The sequence below is a fragment of the Botryllus schlosseri genome, chromosome 10 (genome assembly GCF_051294905.1).
Source record: "Botryllus schlosseri isolate E-star chromosome 10, Bs_hap1, whole genome shotgun sequence".
NCBI lineage: Eukaryota > Metazoa > Chordata > Ascidiacea > Stolidobranchia > Styelidae > Botryllus > Botryllus schlosseri.
In genome coordinates, this window is record NC_137245.1 from 21,931,012 (window position 1) to 21,955,799 (window position 24,788).

Consider the following 24,788-nt stretch of genomic DNA (forward strand, 5'->3'; position numbering starts at 1 on the left):
TTCAACTTTCCACGCCGTTCTCATTGATAATCGAACACTCGACACGACTCGAAGCCCAATACACATTGTCGTCTACTTATGACCCGTCGTTTCTAAAAGCTTATCGCTCTTTCAATTTAGAGTCCCAATTTCCAGCGCGGCGCTCGACGCTCAGGCTATCGCTCTCCCCCGTGGCGAGCGAGGGCCGATCAAAATGGGCTTTTGCCGCGTTGTAGTACTGGTTGGCGACGTGGCAGAACCGGGCTGCGGTCATCGCCTGAACAGGTCTGAACTGCCCCTCAGACGATCGCGGGTCAGATGGGGCTGCGGGTCTTGCTAGCTCCGCGAAACGCGGCTTTAGGAAGTAGAAGTGTTAATTTTGCACAGCTCGATCGAGCCGCCCCGCCGTCGAAAACCGGTCGTTTACGCAGCCGTCTCGCGCGGATCCGGAACTTGCGCGCCGGTCAACGCGCGAACACGTTCCGCCCCGCGAACCGATTCGGATCGGTCGGCCACTTCCGGGGTCGGCGCCACGGCCCGGGTCACGACGAACACTAGCACAGAAAGCCGTGCCCCGACCGGCGTCGGCCGTCGCCGAGAGCTTCATCGTTTCGTTCGCGTCTGCTCGTTCGGCAGTCGTTGGTTATATACGTACACTACAAAAAAAAATTAGACAATTTGGTCTCAAAATTAGACAAATTTGGTCTCAAATTTAAGAAATGAGGTTGATTTGGTCTCATTTTACCACCCACTCACCATAAATGCTATTTTCGACTCAGACAACCATATATATATTGATCTGAATGGTATACGTGAGTAGTAAGTGGCATGTACCTTGATAACTATATCTAGTGAATACCTTGTAAACTTAGTACAGGATCATCTCAACACTGCAATTTCTGGTCTCTCTCATCCTTCCCCTCCTCCGCTCAGACCCCTAACATTGAAAAGGATGCCCCCAAGGCACTGCTACCATTTTCGATCAATTTCTGGCTTACTTTTGAGACATAAAGTACTTGGTAAGACTAATTTGTCTTTAAGACTTTTTCTGCTAAAAAATCGATTTGAGACATTGAGACCAAACTTGTCTAATTTTTTTTTGTAGTGTATGTATCTATAGCGCACTGTGATGAACTTTCGCTACATTTGTTATAACTGCGGAATGCAAAAGATTCTGGCACGAGATATTGAGCATTATACATTACTGTTGATTGTATACCAACCACCGGCACCGAGTGTGTGTGGTATGTGGTATAGGCCTATACTGTTTATAGTGGTTGGTGATATCTGCCTGTCTATAGTTGATTCCTGATTATGGAGGATTGTTGTGTGCAACCATATACCATATATACGATACCGCACTTGATACGTGAAACCGAAGCTGCATTAGAGCATATAGACTGTTATGATATGAATATGTAAGAATACTGTTGTGTGATTTGTCTTGAGGCTGTGTAGATATTCATGTTTGTGGTAGAGGTGGATGGCAACGTCACACAATTTTATGTTGAATTACATAATTACTATACTATGCAAGAAACCCATCTGTCACACGCTATTCATTGCGGACAACCCTGTTTACAGTCTGTTTATACAGTATATAATGCTGGAATAGCCATTACATGAATTTTGTAGAATTTGGCTAACGCAACCTCGTGTATCGAAAACCACATGCAGACCATGTTGATATGTAATTTTCCTGTGACAATGAGACTTAATCTGCCTCAATTAATTTTCCTTGCATCATATTTCCCTCTAATCATGTCGCTAAAGACTTCAGCAATAAATTTTGCCATCGTAGCTATACCAGATAAATTATTTCTGCAATTTGTTAGATCACATGAATTTCCCCATAATTAATATTTGGAAATGCCTAATTAAGAATAAATCGACAATGTGTCGTTGCTTACCGTAATTATTCGAGTATAATCATTAATGTTGCGTCACATTGTGAGCGACTTGTAGTTGGAATCGAAGTAGCTTGTGTCTATTTTTTCAAATATTGAGATCCTTCTTTCAAACTCATAGAAAATCAAGATTTTTTGGTAAAATTTTCATTTTATTCTGTCATATCTTGACCTTGTTTATGTTTATCACATTGTTTCTAAGTTAATCACGACCAAAGATATAGCTGGAAGAAAATGAGAACTAATTAGTTTGCTAAATGTGTAAAATGGACGTAAGTTCGCCTACTGTATAATTCGACATCGAAAATATACCTGCTATAGTATCAACAGTTGGCCTGAACCGGCAGCTCTATAGTTTTATGAAAATAGCGGATTAAATAATGAATGAAATGTATACCCCTTTAGTTCCGAAAAATTAATTACTTAATACAGAAAAACTGCGACTGTTTGATTTTTTACCAGTGTATTTCTTAGGCTTAATTAGGCTTAGGTCAAGTTGCTCTTCTCCAATTGCAACTTGTGACTGCACAATGGCGGATAATCCCGGTATGGGTGGTGGGAAAATCCGTCCGCGGCGTGCAACCTCATCTAGGAAACCGTACAGCAGACCGTCGTCTCAACAAAAGGTGCTGTTACTCTGGATAATTTGGCCAAACCCGCTCTATTAACCGTACTCTGTCTGTAGTCCCTTTTCAGTAAAGTTTCCGACTCCGTCAAGTCTTGGCTGAATCCGATCACTCCACGTTGGCTCATGAATTTAGGGGGGCAAGGACAAAAGCGAAATGCGTCGGAATCGGATGATCAAGGTTCCTTAATCTTGCTTCATACATTCCGCATGTTTACCATAGTGTTGTTTGCCTTTGATGATCAGCCTACATTGTTTGATACCTCGCGCAGTTTTTGTGTGAGGTTTTCTCGTGATGATAGCTATCTGTCTGTTCTGAGGCACTTGTTTACATTGGCATCCAAATTCAGCGTGATTAGGTTAAATTGATGAAAATGTGCGTATTACACATGGAAAATTACGGTACTTATTGTGATGTCATGGCAGTGATATTGACCTAAACTCAAATTTGCTTGCGGGCCACGGCATCAATAATAGGGGTATTCAATGTCTTTCCAAGCAGGCAAGTAGGCCTTATCTGACGGACCTTGCAGAATGACATTCCACACCCTTCATGAAACTGTTATTTACAGTGTAGTAATTCACACCTGACCCGAAAAAAAAGCACATTTTGAAATGTTCGAATAAAATCGTTTCTGCACTTGCTTTCGATGTGGGCTGCACAAAATGTTTCCGCGTGCCGCGTGTTGACCCCTGCGTTAGCGGGTACTAGAAAATAATGCCGATTGCACATTGTCCACAATACTTTTTGTGTTTCTTGACCGTAACTACTTCGTAGTGCTATGTAACAATCCCCCGGTTCGATCACTGACTCGTAGAAATGCAGTTCCGACAAGGCAACAAACATGCATAGCTTTGCAACATATTTTTAATGCTGCGGCTCCTGCCATGGGAAGAAAGCGTCAAAGCTATATTTTATATGGACAAAATAACTCCTTAATGTGTAGGGGGCGTATATTTTAATTACTCAAAAACATCGACTGGTACTACTTGACTGAAACTCTCTCAATTTATCCATGCCTCGGGTTTGAACACTTGGATTGTACCTAGCTCTAGGTACAGTCATAAATGTAGTTGTTGAGGTAATGTCATGGATTTTTGGTTTTTTGCGTTTGACAGCATTTTTACATTGATTGATACTGCTCATATTTTTATTTTCAATGGGGAATGCGTTGAGTTTCATAGCCTTTAGTGTGATGGTAATACACTCATGAGGAACGCAAGATGCGGCCGATCCATTTTGACGACACCATTGACATTGCCAGATTGAATCCACCCATGAGATGTGAAAACAACATAGTTAGCAATTTCTAGTTACCTGTTGCATACTTGCCTTGCCTGATCCCTCTTTTCACTTCTGCAGGTGTGAGTGAACCAAGTCGATTGCAAAACCAAGAGGAGTCGGTCAGAGCAAGCAACAACTCGGACAGTGCTAGACTGACCAGGCCTCCTCTGAAAAATCATCAATCCACCTCGACATCATCTCAGTATTGCAGCACTTCACACACAGTATGCCGAATGCAATGCCGTGCGACTCTTTCTCGTCAGCTGGAATCTACCCTTCCGATTTAGATCTCAGCAGAAACGCGACCAAAGGAAGTGGATTATGGCAAAGAGGGTTTGCTGCGACACCTGAACAAGACCACAAAACGAGCGAGGATGGATGTGGACACGCCCCTCACTTCAGATTCGTCTATTATGCGGAGCGAGATGAAATTGTTGTCCACTAATGGTTTGTTATTTTGTAAATCAAATGCTTTATGCCAGCACCAACTTTTCGTTAATTACTATTTTTAGATAATGCGTCTGTTGCTTCATCCAGTGGATGCTCATCATCCGTTCAAATGGGGAGTCATAAGGGAGATTTTTCGGGTAAGTCGTCACTTTCTAGTTGTGCATTGTGGTATCCAACCTTTCCAGTTTGTGAAAGGAATAAGCGGCAATTACAATTCAATCATGAGTTGTCTGATTAGGGACCAGATCTTTTTCCTCTGTCATACTAAGGAAATTTGGTGAAATCTAATTCGAACGCGAGACCTTGGTCACGTAACTTGAATTTTTACATATAAATCTTGTGAATTTAAGACGGTTACTGACAATCTATACTCGATGTCGCTGTGGTTGAAATACAGAATTATACTTGATATTTAGTGTGGTTGAAAAGATGCAAAAACTGGACTGCCAAGAAGCAGAGTAGTATAGTTTTGTTCTAAAAGAGCCTGTGATGATCAGCCTACATTGTTTGAGGTTTCGCTCAGTATTTGGGTGAAATCAACAATGATTTTCATTACGTAACTCTGAGGCTTTGTGCGACAGTATGTTTCATAATACATGGTTTAAATAAGTGCAACGATTGTAGTGGAGTACAAAAAATATACAACTTCATGCCAAGCCAAGCGTAACATTTTATCGGCAAAAATATAGTTTTCATGCTTTATTTTCATGGTTGGAGCCTTAAAACCTAGGTTAGTTATATCGTAGAATTAAAAAACATATTTCAGGAGGCACATGGAACGACATTTCTGTCGAGTAGTGATGATTCACCCTGATAATGGTCACAAAACGCAACCGAATACGCACACGCACAGTTCCGAGATATAAGATCAGTTTGTCTGGCATCATTTTCCTTGCGCCTGCAAAAAGGATACTTAATTCAACTTTTTAAGTCATTGTTACTATTACGACATCATAAAAATCGGTGATACTACATACTAGTATACTATACTCGGAATTGGGTCACCCGGTTGCTCAAATTTTGCTAAGCCCTTTTTTCAAACCACGATTTCTGCGTATTGATTCGCTTGCCTCTTACACAGATAACGAGTCTTTGACGAAAAATCTGTGGAACGCTTCGAGCCAGTCGAAGAATTCTCGACAGCAATCGACAATGGGCAGCAGTAAAAAGCCGCGATTCAATCCGTCAATATTTGGGATGCCCGCATTGGTATTGAAGTCTGCGTGTAATTACAGTACTGATGAATTGCTACTGTCTACTTTTATAGGGTGTCACCTCTCCCGAGCCGCACAGGAGCTCGTTTTACGATGGCGCTGTTAAGTTTGGCGGCGCCAACGCGTCGGGAAGATCACCCTATTTTGCTACTCCCTATAAGGTTGGTTTTGAGGCGAGTTTCCTCAGTCGGTTAGTGCTATTCAAATTTTGCGGTTCATCCAGATACCGTCTGTAACCAAAGTAAAAGTGCGTCACGTTAACCACCAAAGAACTCCCGCTCGTAATGTCGCCGTTCCTTCACGGAATGCCAGCCTGCCCCTCGACGACAACATGAGCTCGTCGGCCCGGAAAATCTTGCAGACTCTGGAGAAGATATCGAGCCCGCTTAGTGTGAGTTTTCTTTGCCTTTTCTCTAGCTTGTGGCCGGCGTGCTGTATTGAGATTTATGCTACCCATGTCCCTGACACTCGATTTTTGGCAATTCCAAATTACTCTCCTAAGGGTCGGTGCCAGCATTTACATCAACATAACCGTTTGCCAACAAAGCCTCAACTGATTTGAACATTCTTTGACGGACTATCTTCTTGAAAATTTTTAATTATTTGGCCATTGACTGGTGCGTGTTGTATGTCATTTTTTTGTGGATTAGTGTATTTCTTTTTGTGTTATACTGTCTGATTCTGTTCTGTATGTCTCAACACTGATGCCGTGATGTTTGATATACGCGCTCTAGAGAAGGGATTGACCAGATCATTGGGTCTCCTTAGGACTGTTGACTTATTAGGGGGGGTCGCTTGTTTTCAAACATGTTGTATCTAACTTGCAATTTATGTAATTGCAAACGTTGGGAGATCACAAAACTTGAAAATATATGCACCTTGACCCGTATTGAAGACACATTACTCGGTGGTACCTGAATTATTTTGTTAAATGGGTCGGTTTTAAAACATGTTGGGAACCACTGGATTAGATGACAGTTGGGTTGTATTGTACCTGAAAATACTGCTTTTTCGTGTTTCCCTTGCGAGACAAATTCAATTAACGATCTTTGTGTCAATCTCGCAGGATGCGCGGAGAATTCCGACGATGGCCAGAACTCCTTCGTCCTATGCGGTAATTGTGACGTTTTCCGTGTCAAAGTCGGGGCGTAGCCTGACACGATTTCCTGATTTTGCAGGCGGACAGGTCTAGGCGGCGAACCCTCGCATCCTCGACGTTGTTGCAGAATTCTGCCTCTGCACCACCTATCACCGGCCTGTCGACACCGTCTCCCGCGAAACTACGCAGACGCACGCAAGTACCGACTACTAGCAGTCTCCTGGTTCGTAAGAAGGAAAAAGTACATTTCGAAGAAGATTCCGTTAAAAAGTGAGAGTTCTCGTCGCGAGGGTATAGGCAGATGTTCATTTCGGGTTTTTATCAATAGGAATGTATCAGAGGACCCGGCCATTGTGCCGAATTCGAGGGCGATTGCTGCCCGTGGATTGCCGGCCCCTATTGCGTCTATGTCTTCGTCAGGTATGGTTGCGTTGGTTGGATTTTCCCATCGGCCCATGCAAAATTGTGTGAAAAAATCTCTAATCGAGATTTTGTACTTTCTAGCAATGCTATGGTCTAGTAGCCTCTCCGATAGGATGCTTGTAATCTTTAACTGTTTGTTACCGGCTTTTGTGCCTTGTTAGTAAACTAAATATACGCTCTCACTCGACTTAGAATTGAGGTGCTCAATTTTTATGCCCTGTCCCATTTGCTTTGCCAGGTTCCGTACAATTTAATGAAATGCTGCATGCTATTTACTTCATTGTATGTCATGGTTACTCGCTCATTGCGGAATAGGGAATGCCGTAATGAATCTACGCTCGAGAGACGTGTCTATATGCTGGGAAATACAAACGCACTATTCCATCATTTCATTCCATTGCAGTATTTTAACAACCTCGATATAATTACAAACTTTGTGGTGTTTATGCTAATAACTGTAGATTGCCAGCTTTGTAAATTCGCTAAGCCGTTGAACATTATAATTTATTGAATTTTCGCCACGTTTTTGAGTTTGTCCGATGCAATGTCACTCAGGTCTTGGGCCAAGCTTGGACCCTTGGAAAATTACGCAAGTGTGCGTTCCAACACCAGTTTATTAGCTAGTGATAATCCAACTGGAATCCTTCAGCCGGAATGGTGACGCCAAACACGAGGTCTCCGTTCTCCACTCCAAGTTCTTCTGGCGGAGGTAAAATCAAGCCGGGGAAAAAATCGTCGGCCCATTACAAGTCGCTGCCTCGTCCGGACGAAGAAGAATCGGTACGTTCCGGCGGAAAAGACAAGAGAATGACGCAGAGTAGTCACACTGTACACATTTTGCCTTCGCAGGAACAAATGCAACTGCCGAATGTCAGTCTGCCAGTGTCGTCGTTACCGTCTTTCAATTTTGCCGCGGGAGGAATGACGTCCACTCCGGCGTGCCAGCCCGTCAAGGTTCCCGTAAGGAAACAGGTAACTGTGATAGTTCTATTTTAGACGCGACCGTGTCAGACCCGAGGCTTGATCAGTGAGAGTGGTATCTGTGGTTTCCCTGCTTGAAGTTCAGCATTCCTGGATAGCGTATGGCGGGTTGGTGCAGGACTTAGAGAGCCTTGCCAGGCTATTTCTGCATCTTCCTTATCTATCCAGTGGTACTTACACATCGTGCACTCATGGTGTGCATGTGCAACTGGGGCTGTTCAAAAATAACTTTTTTTTTTCAATTTTTGACTGGCTACTGGATAAAATTGTTGATTTACCCAAGAAAAAACGCACACCAATTTTGGCCCAAAGTTTTATTTAACAAAAATGAATACTTAAATTTTCAAATTTTACTGACTGCTTGATGAAATTGTTAGGTAGTCTGAAAATATATGTGCAACAAATTCGGCCCGATTCCAACCAGTAGAACCGAAGTTACAGGAGTAAATCCAAAACTTTTTTCTCCTATAGCAATGACTCTATATGTTAGAATTAAGCCAAAATTGGTGTGTAGTGTTATTTTTAGATAACCCAACAGCCCTAATGTGCACAGACCGTGTGTGTATTTTTTATGTAGGCTGTATATTATGAGTCGGTGTATATGCCATAAAAAAAATCAAAGACAAACGTATATATCGTCCTATGGTAAGCTAATTATTGAGATAAAAGGTCAGCGCCGTTGTGACCCCTAGAGCCAGCAGCCCTCTATTTGGATTGCCGAAAGATGCTGACCGGTGTCTTAACCTGTGCTGTCTCTAGACTCCGAAAGATCCAAAGTTCGATTTCGCTTCACCTATCGTCAAAACCGTCCAATCCGCTGACACGCCAACCTCCTCCGACACAGTAAGTCTTGTTTTGTTGAGACTGCCCGCCCACGCGTAGTTAACACCAGTCCTTTACGTCGCAGTTGAAGTATCAATTCAGCTCACCACAGACGAAGTGCCCCGCCGTGACGGACACTCCAAAGGCACCGTCGACAAAATCGTTTGGCGCGGGGTCAAAAGCCGGGGCGCCCTCGCTGGTGTTTGCACCCAATCCGAAGGTGATTTCCGCGGCAAAAGCGGCCGGTAGGAGGTCGTCGCCTTTCGCGTCTCCTAATGCGTCTTCTGCGGAACCGAAGGCTGCCGAACCACTCAAGAAAGGAAGCGTTATGGATATTTTAGGTGGGTTTGTAGCCGAGCTGGAACATTTCCAGATTTTCTAAATGAGATTGGAGTTATGATTATAACTGCACGTTGTGCCTTTGTGTAGCTTGTGCTGTGTATCCACTGAGATTGAATGATTGATTAGGTACGTGTTGATTGTGGTTTAGCAGGGTTGTAATGACTCGACACTCTACTCCGTGACTTGGACTCGGACTTGACTCGCGTCAAAACTATAAAAGTCAGATTGACTTGTGACTCGGAACCTTGTGACTTGGTTACAACCCTGTAGTTTAGGTTATGGAAGCGTGCACAATTTTCCGGGGGTCGCCCTTGTTGTCGGGCTACCGTTAGTACTCGGTGGCAATTTCTTTTTTCATCGTTGCAGCAAACTTCACATACACGTTTTTTCCCGAATTATATTAGAATTACCGAATCCACAAAATGAATGCGACGAATATCAATCAAGTTCAGTTTATATCAATTATACTTGTACTCTATCCCACGTTCGATTGGGGTTACTGAATTTGCAAAAACTTGGAAACTGAATTGAATTCCGATTCGGAAAGATATACAACAAAAATGATTTTCAGTCCACCGGAGTCTAATCTCATAAGCGTGAGAACGGCAAATATCTGTACACCAAGCTTAGGTATGTTGGCACTATGCGGTTCACCTGAAGCATTTTCAGGAAAGCCAGAAGTTAGATCAGAATTAGATTACAGGCATGTCGCTCTAATTTGTTCGATTTGTAGTTCGTTTGCGTGAATTCGGTGTGGTTTTGCGTGCTTTCGATACTTGAACGATTACGTTTCAGGCTACTTCCGCTTTTATGTGAGAGAAATTGCCGTCGGGTGAAATAGCACCCGTACCGCGGTAACCGGGCGTTTTCGAAAAGTGCTTGATTTGTATCGCCGTCATTGGTCACTTGGTGTTGTTGATTTCGAACGCGGCCCGCTCCAGTTCACTACTAAAAGTATGTTTCACCTCGATCGTCGATACTTTTCATTGCAATGAATCTGGCTTGACGGGCCCGCTGCTACGCCTTTACATTGTTTTCTGTTCAATGCCGTATTATTTTACAGGAAAAGGCTCGGACTCTGAGCGGCCAGAAGAAAAAACGCAACCTCCTCCGTTTAAGGCGAAAACGTCCGGTTGGTCTTGCGAAGTCTGTATGATTCCGAATGACGAATCGGACGCGGTGTGCGCCGCCTGCACTACTCCGAACCCTAACGCGACTGCGAAACCTTCGACAAACTCGCCCGCGTCTAAAGACGCTATTAAAAAGCCGGAAACAGGCTTCAAATCAGCCATGTTTTCTAATGAAAAACCCGCGATATCGTTTGGCGACCCGTCTGCCAAAATCACCGCTAGTAAAGCGGCGCCGATTCCTGGATTTGGGACTGTAAAATCAGACGCCGAAAAGATTCCAGCAGCTTCTGTTAAATTTGGATTACCTGCGTCTTCTTCGGCTGTCAGGTAGCAGTTACCCGGTAGTCTAGTTACTACGTCGTGGTTGTATACCGTGTCCTGGTTTGCGTTTCAGCTCTGAGACGGCGTCTGGCAAATCCGCTTGGGGAAATGCGGGGAAGAAACAGACTGGCACGTGGGAGTGTGAAGTGTGCATGGTTCCGAATTCCGAAGACAGAAAGAACTGCGAAGCTTGCAGCAGCGCGAAGCCAGGTTAGCGTATTGTTTTGTATAGGGGGGCGCTTGTTGTTGAGCTCCCTCGTGTGGCTAACGTGAAACATTTTGAGGACAATATCGGTGTAGTTCACTTGACTGGATCAGTATGTCATCGGATCCGTGGCAGAGATGCGATTTCGAGTCCGTTTGATTACAAAATTTTCCAACAATTCAAATCACCGTGCCATTGCAGATTTATGGGAAGAGAAGGAGTGATTGTAAAGTATAAGAAAGCTATTTTGCTTATTCATTCCATGTAAATATATCCAACTCTTTGTTTGCTGATACACTGCTGCAATTTTATTACCCTAAACCTCCAGGGATAAGCAAGTCTGCAGGTCGTTTGCCACAAAAAGAGGGCTGTTGTAAATACGACATCCTGCTGGCCATAGGCGCCGACTTTTATTTTTGCATAGGGTGGCCAGATGAAAAAAGGGAGAGGTTTGAAATTGTTTCAAATTTACCAAATTAGCATCAATTTATTACGGTTGAGTTCATGCGTAAATGCCCATAATACATTGATAGGACAAGCTTCATCGTGTTGGCCGAATTAACCCGTATAAGCATGCGAGTCCAGCGGTTAATTAGCGATTCCTCGATCCCGCTTCAATATCAACCATTCACTATTCGCCATCACACTCGCGAACAATTGAATACGCAACCTCGGTGACGACGAACTATTTGACAAATTAATATGATTGAAGTCTGCTGTGGAATCTGTTTTGTAATGGCACCGATATCAGGCGATTCAGGCCTGCCGTATCTTTTGATGGCTCTACCTTAACACACATCTTCTGATGTTTTAGTATTAGCTCTAATCAATTACGTACGTTCGAGTCTGTTCTTGGCCAATTGTGCAGATTCAAAGTTATTCCATTTCACGCTGTCATTCTTAAGCCAGTATGACATAACAATCACATAAGTAGTGACAGCAGGCAAATCATGCGAGGCCTGTAGCAGACGCTATAGTTTAGGCCAGCGATGTTATCACATGCGCTGGTCCTGCTGTAGACTCGATAGTTCAGGCTGATAACGATATCAGGCCTAGCCTGGTGCACACGATAGTTCATGCCGGCGATTATAGCGTGCAGGCCTGCATGCGGACGCGCTAAATCAAACCACCGACGATAGTGCACATGGCATGTCAATGACGCATTTCGCATACAAATGATTCTCGCTAATACGAATTAGTGAATTGGCATTTCAAGAGGACGGGGTTTCTAGTCTTCAATGACAATCTCCCTGGCTACGCACCTAGGGTTTTAATACCAACAACGCGCTGGTTAATATCAGCCCGGGTCTTACGGTCTACTTTGGCCCCGATCAGCCAGTCGAATTTGATCGTGAAATGGTGCGATTTTGATTATCCATTATGTTGCAGCAAGAGCAATATGGGCGCATGCCGCGACCTTATCAATAGAATTACAAATCCTAAAGGTTTGAAATTCGAGCCGCGATATGGTTGCGCTCGATAGAGCCCGTCCAGCAATGAAGTTTATTGGAACATAGAAGGTTTCCCGTTCAAACTAATCGAATAAATTCAGAATTTGCGCCACCTAGAATCTCGTGTTGCATCAATATTTGACTACGTAATTCAACGCCGTGCACTGCACAATGCGCAGTATTAATAACTCGTCGCCTATGATGGCCGACACCCTGTAACTCGTCGCCCATGCTGCCGGCTATTTTGAAATAGCAATGGTATTACGGTTTTATGCGTATGTCGGTCAAAGGGCCGCAATCGACGTCAAGGATCGACGTGTAAAACGGCATATTGCTCCGCTCTCAGGAACCAAAGCCGAAGCGGAAGCGTCTTTCAAATTTGGAGAAAAATCGTCGGGGCTGTTCAAATTCGGGACGCCAAAAGAGAAGGATGCGATAAACGTGACCAAGAGCCCGACCTCGGAGACGGCGACGCAGACGACGCAGTCCGTGGCACCGTCCAACGCCAAAGGTAGCCCGTTGGTCATTACTAGGGATGGTGCAAGTAGTCGTAGTTGCTACTCAACTAGAAGTAGCAATTTCGAAGACGTGTGGAAGTAGAAAATGGAATGTTTGAAAACTGCTAGAGTACCTGTACGGCACGTACTGTCAAGGACAGATTTAGGCACTTAATCGGAGGCGATTACTTTTGATATTGCAAGATCTGTCTTCGCGTCTGAAGGCTGCTGCACACGGGGCCCCTCGCGACACGACAAAATGAGACAATTTTGTCGCGGTCTCAGTCACAACAGAAAATAAGAACCCGCTCTCATTTCGACGATGCTGTTGCAACCTTTTGTGATCGTTCCACTTCCCAATTGAACATTGTATCTTGGGTTTTATGGTGAAGGCTGTGTGGGATTGAGGCAGTGCGCTGCATGGTATCCATCAAGCCAAGAAAAAGAATGATTCAACCTCAAGTAGGAAAAATGAAATGAAGATGTATTTGATAACTAGATTACTATATATTCACAATACAAGATGAATAACAGAGAACATGACCGCTAGCCCGCGAATGCCACTGATATGCTTGACATTACGAAAGTACCGGTAGACTTTGTCGGGGCGTCTCAACTGTTAGACACCTTCTTGTCTATATTCTTTGTATCTAGGGTGCTGTATATTGTGCATTTGCGTCTTGAGTTGAAGTAATAAACTGAGTTTTCAAATTTGAAATTATCTTACTGGCATTATGGTATATTCTTTACCAAAATTACACATAGTAAACATGTCTGTAGGAAGTGTAGGAATTATCTTGATGTGCTCTTCAATAGTAATAACCAAGAATCTATACTTTTACGAAATTATCAAGTTGGTACAGAACGGATACGTTATGACTCGGTGTCCCAGTGTGCAGCAGATCGCAACTACCGCGATCGAGAGCGCGACATGATCGGGGAATTGCCTGTTTTAGTCGTGTCGCAAAGCCAGTGTGCAGCAAGCGGCAGACTAACGACACTACGAATAGAGAATCTTGGGAAATGTATTTAGTTGTAATCAACGAGACTATTTCACGCGGCTCTGTGATAATTTCATTCATGACAGCCAGCCAGAGATATCACAAAGGTACTTCGTGATTTTCAAAACCAATACGTCAAGTAGAAGCAAGAGAACTCCATGAACATAACCACATGAGTAAGTGGTGAGAGTAGGCAAAACCTACTTGAGCATTCCGAGAAAGTAGAATTACATTTTTACTGACCGTCTCTGCTTGTTTTTCTTGCGGGTGACTGTGTTACGCTTTCATATTGTAGAACCCGCGAAGCCTAGTTTTTCATTCGGAACGCCGACAAGCATTGGCAAGCCGACGGAGGCTCCCAAAGTGCCGAGTTTCGGAACCGGAAGCGTCACGAAACCGGACGGCCAAACGAATTTGTCGTTTGGTCTGAAGCAGCGAGAGAACGAGCCGTCGCAATCCGAAACTAAAGACGCGGACGCGCAGAAACTACCTACATTCCAATTTGGAGCGCCGTTGAAAGTTAGCGCCGGTGAGTGGGTTACCTCTATGGTTTGCGAATCGGCCAAGATGCTGTTGGTCGAGCGACGTGCCTTTCTCTGTCTCATGAGTACAGTTCTTCACGTTGTGTGGCCTTGAGCGTATTCAAACACACGCCGCAGATTGCATCCAATCTAGCTTTGTAAAGCTCATTCCAGATCCGATTCGTCTACAGAAATCTTCGACAACGTCTATTGTAGTGGTCATCAACCGGGGATCTGCGGATCTGCCCCTTAAAATATTAGATAACCTAATTTGTATTTTTTTTCTTCGTAAAATCACGAGGCAGTTTCGCTTCGTTACTGGTAAAACTACAGAGATCCCATCAACAGATTGGCTATCTGATGTGAACTCTGCTGTGCAGAGTCATTTTAATTGCTAAATTGTCTATAGCCTACTGCTGTTTCGAGATGTTTTGTTGGGGACTGTCGAAATAAAATGGATGAGAAAGGTCAATCACGGTGACTTCGAAATATTTACAAAAATCCATTTTCTCCTGTGATGTAAATAACCATGTTTTCCACATACTAACTTCAAGATAAGCTGCTAGATATAAGTGACCGGGCTTGTCGTTATATGTTCATTATAAGAAAAAATGTTTGTCGATTTTGGTCGTACCCGAATGTGTCGACGGAAGCGTTACGAGTTACTGATTCATTCGCCACCACCTATATTTGTGGAAATGGATTTTCGGCACTTGTTCACATCAAATCGCAGGAGCGTGTTTTCAAGACACGACCACGTATTTCAAGAAGTCTAGTTGCAGGAATCGTTTTAAAATATAAGTAGTCAACCCAATTTTTACCTGAATAGTGTGGTCTTATTTTCAAGAAAAGTCATTTTCTTTGCTGTTTATCATTAAGCGTGCAGTTATCATTTGCACGAGACGCAGATGATGATTGTACGATAATTGAGCTAAGTTTGAACTGAAACTTCGTGGGGTCCGCGGCTTCCGTGACGGTTCGAAAGGGGTCCGCGAAGACAAAAAGGTTGAGAACCACTAGTCTGTTGTGTTTGCCCATATATGCATTTGCGAGCGGTACTTATTTTTTGGCTATTCTCAACGCCTGTACATTTCTATCTCAGGATCAACTTCGAGCAAGCCTGCCGCGCCGCCAGCGACAAAAGCCCCAGCCATGTTCAGTGGTCCTCCACTCGGCACTTCTACCGGGGCGGCACCACAGATTGCCCCTACGCCGGTCTCCGTCCCACCCGTACTCTTTGGATCAGCGAGTAATTTCTATTCGTGTTACCGCATCGGGAGAGCCTCACTTATCCTTGTTAATTTTACCCAGCCGCTGGTGCGGGCCAGGCCACGCCGGTGTCTTCGTCTGTCCTCGGGGCGGCTGCGAGTGCCCAGATTCAGCCGAAGTCTTTCGCGAGCGATTTGAAACAAGATACAACATCAGGTAGTTGTTATTTGAATGCTTCGTGGCTCTAGACTGCGATGTTAATCGTTACGTGTTTTCAGCGTCCGTTACAAAGTCTGCCGATGCGAAAGAGCCCATCAAGACGTTTACGTTTGGTGTGAAGTCCTCTGGTGAGTTGATATGGATTGTTGGTATTTTGGCAAGCACGTTTTTAGGCTTGTTGTGACTTGAAATTTGTGATGCTTAAGACTTTTTTTCCTGTACCCTCCTATCAATGTTCGTTTTATCGGTTGGATTTTCACAAGCAACTTATGCTTGTCGTAGGTCGAAATTGTCGAACTTCAACAAGATTTTTCTTCTGTATCCCCTGTTAGCGGCCAGTTTCAAAAAACGTGTGCGAAACTATTTTTTGTTCACAGACAATTTGAGAAAAACCAGCGTTCCGACAACGGCGCCCCCTGCCTTCTCACTGGGGGGCAAATCAACTGGTAAGCGTTGACCTGATGATCTAACTTACGATTATAATCAAGATTGTCTCGGTGCTCCATCCTTGAAATTTCTGCTTTTCTCCTACTAGGTTCAAGTCTGAAATTGCGCAGTGTTTGTCCATCACTCGTCATTGTAGTGTTCTTTGATCTAATCGAGAATGTGAAATTCCATTATCCCAGCTCCATGATTATAGCACCAATCATGCGTTACACTAGAAGCTTATCTTAAAATCAAATCCACTCATTGATTGTAATATCGCAAGATTCTTTAACGACGCGTTTACTCCCGTTCTGATCCGGACCTTAATGGGTCAAAGGCACGCTTGGATTATATTCCACCATTTTTTCAGGCACTACTGCGTTTGGAAGCGGGCCCGCGCAGGATAAACCCGACACCAAAGTCAGCACTCCTGTATTTAGCGGTTTTGGACAGAAGCCGACCGAAAACAAGTTGCCTTCCGCGTTCGGCAGTCCCGGTACGGTGTTTGACTCGTCTGAGCGTAATTGGGCTTTTGATATTATTGTTTTATAATGTTTTCAAGCAGGGATGGCGTTTACCGGGTTTGGGAAGACGTCTGAAGCACACGACGCTTCCAAAAGCGAGCCTGCTAAACCGATATTTAGTGGATTCGGTGCCGGTAGCACTGACGGTGCAGGTTTGTAACGATACCTCGGCGGATAACTACTGTGTTTGTGGTGCTGACTATTTACGTTGCGTTTGAAACAGCATCGAAGCCTGCGTTTTCTGGTTTCGGTAAGACTCCCGAGGCAAACGCGGCCTCTAAAAGCGAGCCGTCCAAACCCGTATTTGGAGGGTTCGGTACTGGGACTTCAAACTCTGCAGGTATGTTACAGTCTCAGATAAATTGACGGTCGCTGGCTATGCCTTGTGACACGAGTGTTGTGTGTGATTTATGTGTAAAGCGAAGCGACATGTCGGTAATAAGAATGAACCCACAAATTCCATATCAGTGATAATGCTTGGTAAACTTAACCGTGTAATGTTTACATTGTACAAGCTCTAATATGACCGTAACCAATATTCATCTTACTTATCGTAATCGTTATGTTTGTCGGGCCGGTATATACGAATTGATAGCGAGATCCCGGTATGTGGAAGTTGCAGAAATGATGTAAATTTCTACTCGAGTAGACGTAAGGAAGTAAAAAGTTGAGCATAGAGACCAAAAGCAGTATTTCATGGATTCAATGCAGTTCAATAGCGGTTGAAGTCAATGGCACATCCGTGGCCGATTGGAGTTGTCATCAAGTTATTTGAACTCTGGCTCGATGTCGAACTTAGAAACCATTAGTAAAGTCTGCATGTGAACATTTGTTAGATTGGAACGCAGCATTGTCTTGTTAATGTTCATGGTCGAAAATGTATGTAGACCCGTACAGAGCAAGGAGTTTCATGACCATGTTTCTCACATTATTTTGTCAGGACGGAAACTGTTTGCGGGCCGTATGTTGCCCGCCCCTGTCTTAGAGACTAGTGTTCGACCCTCAACCCCGACTGACCTGCGCGTTATCTTTTGCAGGTGCAGGCGGCAATATTTTCGGATCTGCCCCCAAACCGACAACAAACAGCCCTTTCGGAGGGGGCGCCTCGAGCGGAGCCCCTGACAATAAACCCTCCCCCTTTGGATCTTCTTCCGGGATGAAGAGCGCTTTCGGGACCGGGTCCGCCTTTGGCGCGGCGGGCCAGACCCAACGCGCGGCGCCTGCGTTTGGCAGCTCGGCCGCGACTCCGGCGTTCGGCAGCTCAGCCCCGGCAGCAGGCGGGGCTTTTGGCAAATCGGCAGCGGCTGTTTCGAACAATGTATTCGGAGGGGGAAATGCGGGAAAACCCGCGTTTGGACAATCTTCGTCTGCGACTATGCTGGGCGCTAACAACCCGTCGACTGGTATGTGCGATGTTGGTTAAGCCTTATAAGTATATTACATCACAAGTAGAAGTAAATCAAGTAATAATCGTCTCTCGACTCTAATTACAATTACCGACAAGATGGGGTAATTGTGGAGGTCGGGGGGGGGGGTCAATCCACGGTCTAGTCACACCTGATCAGTAGCACTGGTATCTGTGGCTTTGCCACTTGGCGCACAGCATATCACCCTGTTGCAGACTCGGTGCAGATTTTGCCTTGTAAGGCTTCGTAAGTCTTGCATCACCCCTCCAGCGGCATATGCACATCATAGACTCGAGCTGTGCACATGCACAGATCGTGTGTAAGTGTATCACGAGTCGGCGTATACGCCGCGACAATCAAGGACAAGTAGGTATCCCGTCCTGTTCTAATTAATTGATGCTCGGTTACGACTCGAGCAGTCAAATCGTCGATGAGACACTGCGAACGGATGTTACCTTCGAAATATTGCTTGGTCACCGTGATGCTGCAAAAATTTCACTCGCAAAAGAGAACTGGACCTTTTGCGAAACTGCGTTTTACTTTACAAGCGTCAAATTGTCAAAAAGCGAGCGATCTTACTTTGCGGTAGTTCGAGTGGAAGGGCAATCGGTCTGTAAACGGAAAGGCTGCTGCATTACTCGAAATAGTGGAAGTAGTTCTTTACTTACCACCTCTGCTGAATAGAATTTCGGAATTCCGAACGAGTATCAATGCGGCAGAAATACTGCAACTCCAGCGCCCTGCAGGACCCCACCCCGGTCTCGTAGCCAAGAACGAATTCCACTCCGGCTGTAGGCTACGTAACGGTGATCTTCACGCATTTCCATTCGACGCAGGCGGCTTTCAGTTTGGGGCTTCCAACACCCAACAAAACGCCGGATTTCAATTCGGGGCCGGCAGCAAGCAAGCGAGCAATCAGCCTAGTACAGGTTTCGCCTTCGGATCGTCTAACGCCGGTTAGTTGAATTTTCGTCATAAAATGTATCAACCACTGGTATATTCATTTTAATGAAAGCAGGGGTGTCAAACAAACGGACCGCCAGACGATTTCATCCGGCCCGTGAAACAATTCTGCGTAGATTGAAAATTCCTATATTTCCAGCAAATTTGTAACAATAGTTGAGATATTTTGCAGGAAATACTTCCATACTCATAAGCCCCGTTATAACCACCCAACAATGGCGCTGTGGTTTCGCTCTAGTTACCACTAGTAACAAGTCGGTAAAGTCGACATCCAATTTCAAGAAGGGCTAAAAGTGCACATCAAGTTCAGAGTTTTATACAAATACGGACGAAAAAGTAGTTATTACTAACAGAAGCAAAAACGCTAATTGGAAACCGTTTTATGCAGTTCACATGTAAAATATATTAGTTGCAGAAATATATAATTGAAATATCTACGGTCGCACTGCTGTGTCACTTTCGACCCAATAGATCCCCAGACACGAGAGAAACCGGACTAGCGGTTTAATTATAATTGTTTCCCCAAGGACCCCGTTTCCGATTTATATCTTTTATTGCTCACAACGCATATGCAACGTGGCGAGATTGCGTAATTGACAATCATCATATTTTGCCAATTCCATTGTTCGCGAATAAAGGTGTTGCGACTTGCTACCGTATGATTCGTGTTTTGTCTATGTAAGATGCCTTTAAGGTGTTCCAAGTGAAAACCTTTTGGAATCAGTTGACTGGTCCGGCACACGACGCCATTTGAGTTCGACACCCCTGTTTTAGAGAAAGAACATTGTGTATCAACAGTCGTATCACCAAATATGACGTAGGCATGAGAATTCTATAATCGAGGCGATTAGATAGACTATTTTTAGATTAGACGCAAACTCCTTTTGTTATAGCTAGCTAGTTTTATATCGTATTATATTCCACAGCTCCAGCTGCTCCATCTGGCGGCGGTTTTGCCTTCGGCGGCAACGCGACAGCCGGTCAAAGCAACGGTGTGTTTCAATTTGGCGCGAGCAATTCGCAGCCGCCGCCCGGTCCAAGTAAGATGGCATTTGGGAGCGGCGCCGCGCCTGCCGTGGGCTCGTCCAGCGGTTTCAACTTTTCTGGCTCAGCAGCGCCGGCGTTTAACTTTACGTGAGTATGTTTGAGATTCGAGGTCCTCGAGGTCCGTGTTGAGTGACTAGACTCGAATTGGGATGATAGCATGAGGGCACGCACTGACGCGGTCAAATCGGTCGTTGTTGACTCCTAACTTCTCCAGTAGACAAAGGAGTGGGGTTTTCCCGAAACAAAGTAAAGGCCTTATTTGCCTAAAAATGGAAAGCTCTGAATTAGAAGTGGGATAAGTTTATTATCGTGATCGAAGTGGTGCAGGCGTTCTTGTTTAAGCGATGCCAAGTTATCTCTAAACTATTTGTAAACGACGAATTGTAAAAAGAAATAGTTTTGGGCTAAACATCATTCAGAAGTGGAAGTAGTTTAAAAAAAACGCTCGAGTAAGTAGTACGATTAGGCAAATCATATAAAATAAGTATGGATGTCTATTTAGGACAATCTAGTTTTCATAGTTTTAGTTTCAGGGACCCCTGGGCTCGTTTCAAGCGGTTCATGAAAGACCAATGCTGAAGCTGCATAATCCTTTATATCATTCGTCCTCCATATCTTGTCTCAGCGATCGTCACAGGTCATAAGCAAAAGCGGGGTCCTTTTTTTTCGTCATCCGGCAGTTTTTCAGACAACAAATAGACCAGATGGCAATACGAGGACTGAACTTATTTAGTAGTCGTGAGTTTCGCAAATTTAATGTTTGAGAGGAGTCCACTCAACCACCTAAGAGCATTTCGGCGTCTGGGCTCGACAAAATGTTCTAAGACACTGTTTTTGAGCTAGTCTCCGAACTCCCGTGTTAACCTGTGATGTTATTTCAAAGCAGCGGCGGACAGCCGCAGCAACAGGCCACGCCGAGTCTACCCATGTTTGGCGGCGGCGGTCCCCAGAACCCGTTCGACCAGAGCCGTTCCGCCACCCCGCCGCAGGCACGCAGGATCATAAAGTCTGCGCGGAGAAAACTGAGAAAGTAACCGGTCGAAGAAAAAGGACGGTGTTTGCGTCGCTATTTTTTGTGTGATGGCGAGGTGTCGCGTCGTCGATCTTGTGTCTAGCTCGCAACAGTGTTAGCTAATCACGCGGAGTGTCTTCGGGCGCCGCCCTCCGGTAGACTGGCTACGCCTTCAACCTTTTTTCCCCGCACCCCCAGTCGTTTTTTTTCGTGTAATCCCCTCGAATTTAATTGACAACGGTCCCCGCAAAATCAGTCGTGCAATAAAAACGCAATCTGTGTGTGTGTGAGTCGGATGAATGCGCGCGCGTGTGTGTGTGTTTTGTAACGGGAGAGCAGCACCGCGCTCCTTACGTTTTTCTATTTATTCGAATAGATTTTGTCGTTCTCCTATCTGACTGCCACGAGACACTTTGGTACAGAATTCTATATTTTTTTATTTCTCTTCCTTAACGTTGCGGCGATAGCCTACGTCTTTAGCTAACACTGAACTCTTTCATATGCCGTTTACTATGTTGTTGTATCGCTTGAAAAAATGGTGTTGCGGGCTGTTACCCTTTTGCTGCCTGCTATTTGCGGCGAGGCGCGTTTACAAACCGCCGCCTGTCGCCGTCGGTTATTTGTCGTGTTTCTTTTTATGTTATAAGCTTGTTTGGGGCATCTTTTTCCATCGGCGTGTTTGCCGTATCGCGTATGACAATGGACATGCCCGTGTGGGTGTTTTGGTTCAACTGTCCTGCTATGTATGGCAGCGCTGCTGTGACTTGGGGCTGTAATCCTTGGGCTTGAATTTCCGATCTTTTTCGAGTCAATCGGATGCTCTGTATTTCCATCTCCCGGTATTCTTTCGAAAATTGCCGAGTCTTTGCTGTCAATAAATTGAATCCTTCGTACGAAGTCTGGGGTACTTTTCCGTTCAGACAGATTAGATGAGTGAATCGTTGGGATTGGGTTAGCAACGAGAAGCTGCGTACTAGGGGTCTTGAAAAATGATTTTTTTTTCTCAAATCGTACTGGCTACTTGATAAAATTGCTGGGTTACCTAATTTAAGCCTGCACACCAAATTTGGTTCAATTCCATCCAGTAGCCGCATTGCTACAGAAGTAAGTTTTTATTCATTATATAACAATAAATAACAAAAAATTTTCTGTTCGCCTCATGAGAGTGTTAGGCTGTCTATAGAAACGATGTTCACCAAATTTGGTTCAATTCCATCCAGTGGAAGCGGAGTTACTACCGTCGAAAAATTTTGGTTATGAATAAAATAGTATTTACGGTGACCAAATCTTTAAATATTGATTATAATGGTGCCCACCGTAAATACTGTTTAGTGTTGTGACTCTTAAGCTTACATAAACGTTATATAATATGAGTTGCCTAATTGTTTGGAATATATTGATGTTAAAGGTAATCGTCCAGATCAGGGGTCACCAACACGCGGTCCGCGAGGTCGTATTTTGTGGCCGCGACGTGATTTGAGAATTCAGAAGAAAGCTGAGAAAACCATTTTGAAATGCAGTTTCAAGTATTGTTGTTGTTGCGCGATTTACATCAAATGTAAATTTTGTGTATATCAACAATCAAACCTTCAATGCCATCAAACTATCCGTTGGCATTGCTATCATTCTGGTTGCATTTTGTTATATGATGATAAGGGGGGAGCGAAAGTTTTGAGTATCATTAAGGGTGGCGTGTCTAAAAATGTTCGAGAACCACTGACCTAGGGCTTCCCCTCAAGATCAAGCTTTACGTGGAGATGGTCTTTCAGCCGGTAACGCATCTCGCTAGCCCCAATATCGAGTCCTTATTCGCTGAAAAGCGTTTCCAGTATCGTGCACAGCCCAGACTTCAAAATAAAATGAAATTAATGGCAATGATTTTTTGTTGTATTCGTATTCCTTTGATAAAATATTACTTCTTTTGTGGTCACTATGCCCATTGCCTAAATTAAGTAGCACGGCGTTGTACTGACGTAGAGTTTCAAAACGATGGTTCCGTATAGTTTATACCGATATTGAATTCATGCGGCCCGCGGCCGATGCGAAATTTGAAAAGTGGCCCGCGACCCGTTTTGAATTGGCGACTCCTGGTCCAGATGGTATCAGCCCGATGGTAGTTATGACAACCATGATTTGATCTCAAATATAGCACATGCAATTATCATAACGGTAATTAGTCGAGTGTTCATCGAGCGCTAAGCTATTTCCAATAGCGAAGCCCCAACCCGAAAAGGACGACCGGATTTCGAACTCTTACCCCTTGTTTTTACTACCGTCCTGAGAATATGGGGGGCACCATACCCATGCCATTTTCGAAAGGGGGCGCTGAAGGAAGGAAAAAAAGGTTAAGAACAACTGGCTTACCTGTACGTAATATTTACATAATATATTTTCAGTCGCGCAATGATCGATCTTCTGTGGTTGATTTGGTCGTTCCCAAATCCACTGTGTTCGGTACAATATCCAACAAGTGAGAGGCAGGACCGTAACTGCCACACCCCAAACCCCCAAATGGGGGGCCGAGCTCGAAAGGGGCTCAAAAATATTTCGTTAATTACCTTAAATTATAGGGCACGCGATTACTTTCCGCCATATATCTTGATTATTGGGTATACCCTTCCCCAAGAAACCATACGCATGCTTTATAGAAAGGGGTATTTCGGCGTCAGCGATTGCCGCGCCACGACGTATGACGTTTTAGGCCATGTAACATGCGACTTTAAGAGAAGTGTGCCAGAACGATCGGACGATCGGCAGCGAAAAAACCTTGACGGCCGAAAGGACTGCCCTCATGCTGACCGAAAACTTCGATCTATATATACATATATGTTTGATTATTCATAGGCGCTAAATGGCTGGCGTCGAATGTTGTTGTCCAAGCAATCTAAACCCCATCAGACAAATGCCATCCCGCAGGGACCAATCATTTGCCAGTGGAGAAATACCAATTTGAAATCGTGTGCGTCTTTCAGTTTAGTAAGTTTTGGCGATATCAATATCATGTAACCGAAGTCCTTATATCAACGGGTCCACCGGAAGTTGTTTCATCATTATTAACGGCACCTACATTTTCCAAGAACCTCAGTCAGCTCTACCGGTAAATCGGATTGTGTGAGCACTGAGCAGAGAGAAGATAAAAAATTGATAGCAATACGCATGCAATTCCCGATAATATTGACCGATTCAATCATGAATTATATAATATTTTCGCGCGTTTAGGCGAAATGAGCCCCCTGACTAAAGGACATCCAATACAGATGGTAAGTAGCGTCTAAAAGCGCATAGCCTGAGGGGGTCTGGGGGACGAAGTCCCCCATAAGTCAGGTTTATCACCCTATGGGGGCGCAAGACCAACGTTTAGGCGGGGGGGGGGCTGAGGAAGTGCTGTTACGGTCCTGGTGACAGGCCAATCAATGTTATTACGGTGATATGAAAAATGTGCCCACTCCCACTCCTCCATGAAAAATCATCTCGCGTGCCACAAATGGTACTCGTGCCGAGGGTTGCCGACCCCTGGCTTACGTGGATCAGATGGCGAGGAGCCTGGACAAATCTCCAACAAAATATTTTACTTGCTGAATATATTTGCATTATATCGTCCCGAATGTTGCGTCACGCCTTTTGCGAAAACCTGCCTTCTTACTTCTGCACCAATACATTCGCGATTCCCTAACTCGCAATATGCGTCTATGTGTCAAACGCGCAGTTTGAGAAAGATTTACAGTACCA

General features: G+C 44.4%; 1 protein-coding gene across 4 annotated transcripts; it reads left to right on the plus strand.

Annotated features, from left to right (window-relative positions):
- The first annotated feature begins 2,309 nt into the window (after window positions 1-2,309).
- LOC145449042 (nuclear pore complex protein Nup153-like) lies at window positions 2,310-21,956 on the plus strand. 4 transcript variants are annotated; one of them, XM_080327501.1, is made up of 30 exons: window positions 2,310-2,512; window positions 2,572-2,692; window positions 3,875-4,020; window positions 4,084-4,243; window positions 4,309-4,383; window positions 5,328-5,455; window positions 5,514-5,621; window positions 5,684-5,851; window positions 6,527-6,574; window positions 6,639-6,829; window positions 6,888-6,979; window positions 7,632-7,762; window positions 7,832-7,954; window positions 8,723-8,806; window positions 8,871-9,126; window positions 10,191-10,584; window positions 10,652-10,788; window positions 12,581-12,745; window positions 14,028-14,261; window positions 15,356-15,502; window positions 15,565-15,678; window positions 15,741-15,809; window positions 16,059-16,127; window positions 16,478-16,603; window positions 16,670-16,783; window positions 16,855-16,971; window positions 17,669-18,034; window positions 18,784-18,993; window positions 19,927-20,134; window positions 20,931-21,956. In XM_080327501.1, exons 1-30 carry the CDS (start codon window positions 2,417-2,419, stop codon window positions 21,079-21,081), a joined length of 4,548 nt encoding a protein of 1,515 aa, XP_080183627.1. In that variant the 5' UTR covers window positions 2,310-2,416; the 3' UTR covers window positions 21,082-21,956. The 4 variants fall into 4 exon arrangements, with proteins under 4 accessions (XP_080183627.1, XP_080183628.1, XP_080183631.1 ...); XM_080327502.1 differs by having other exon boundaries at window positions 20,934-21,956; XM_080327505.1 differs by having other exon boundaries at window positions 18,874-18,993.
- Window positions 21,957-24,788: the final 2,832 nt, after the last annotated feature.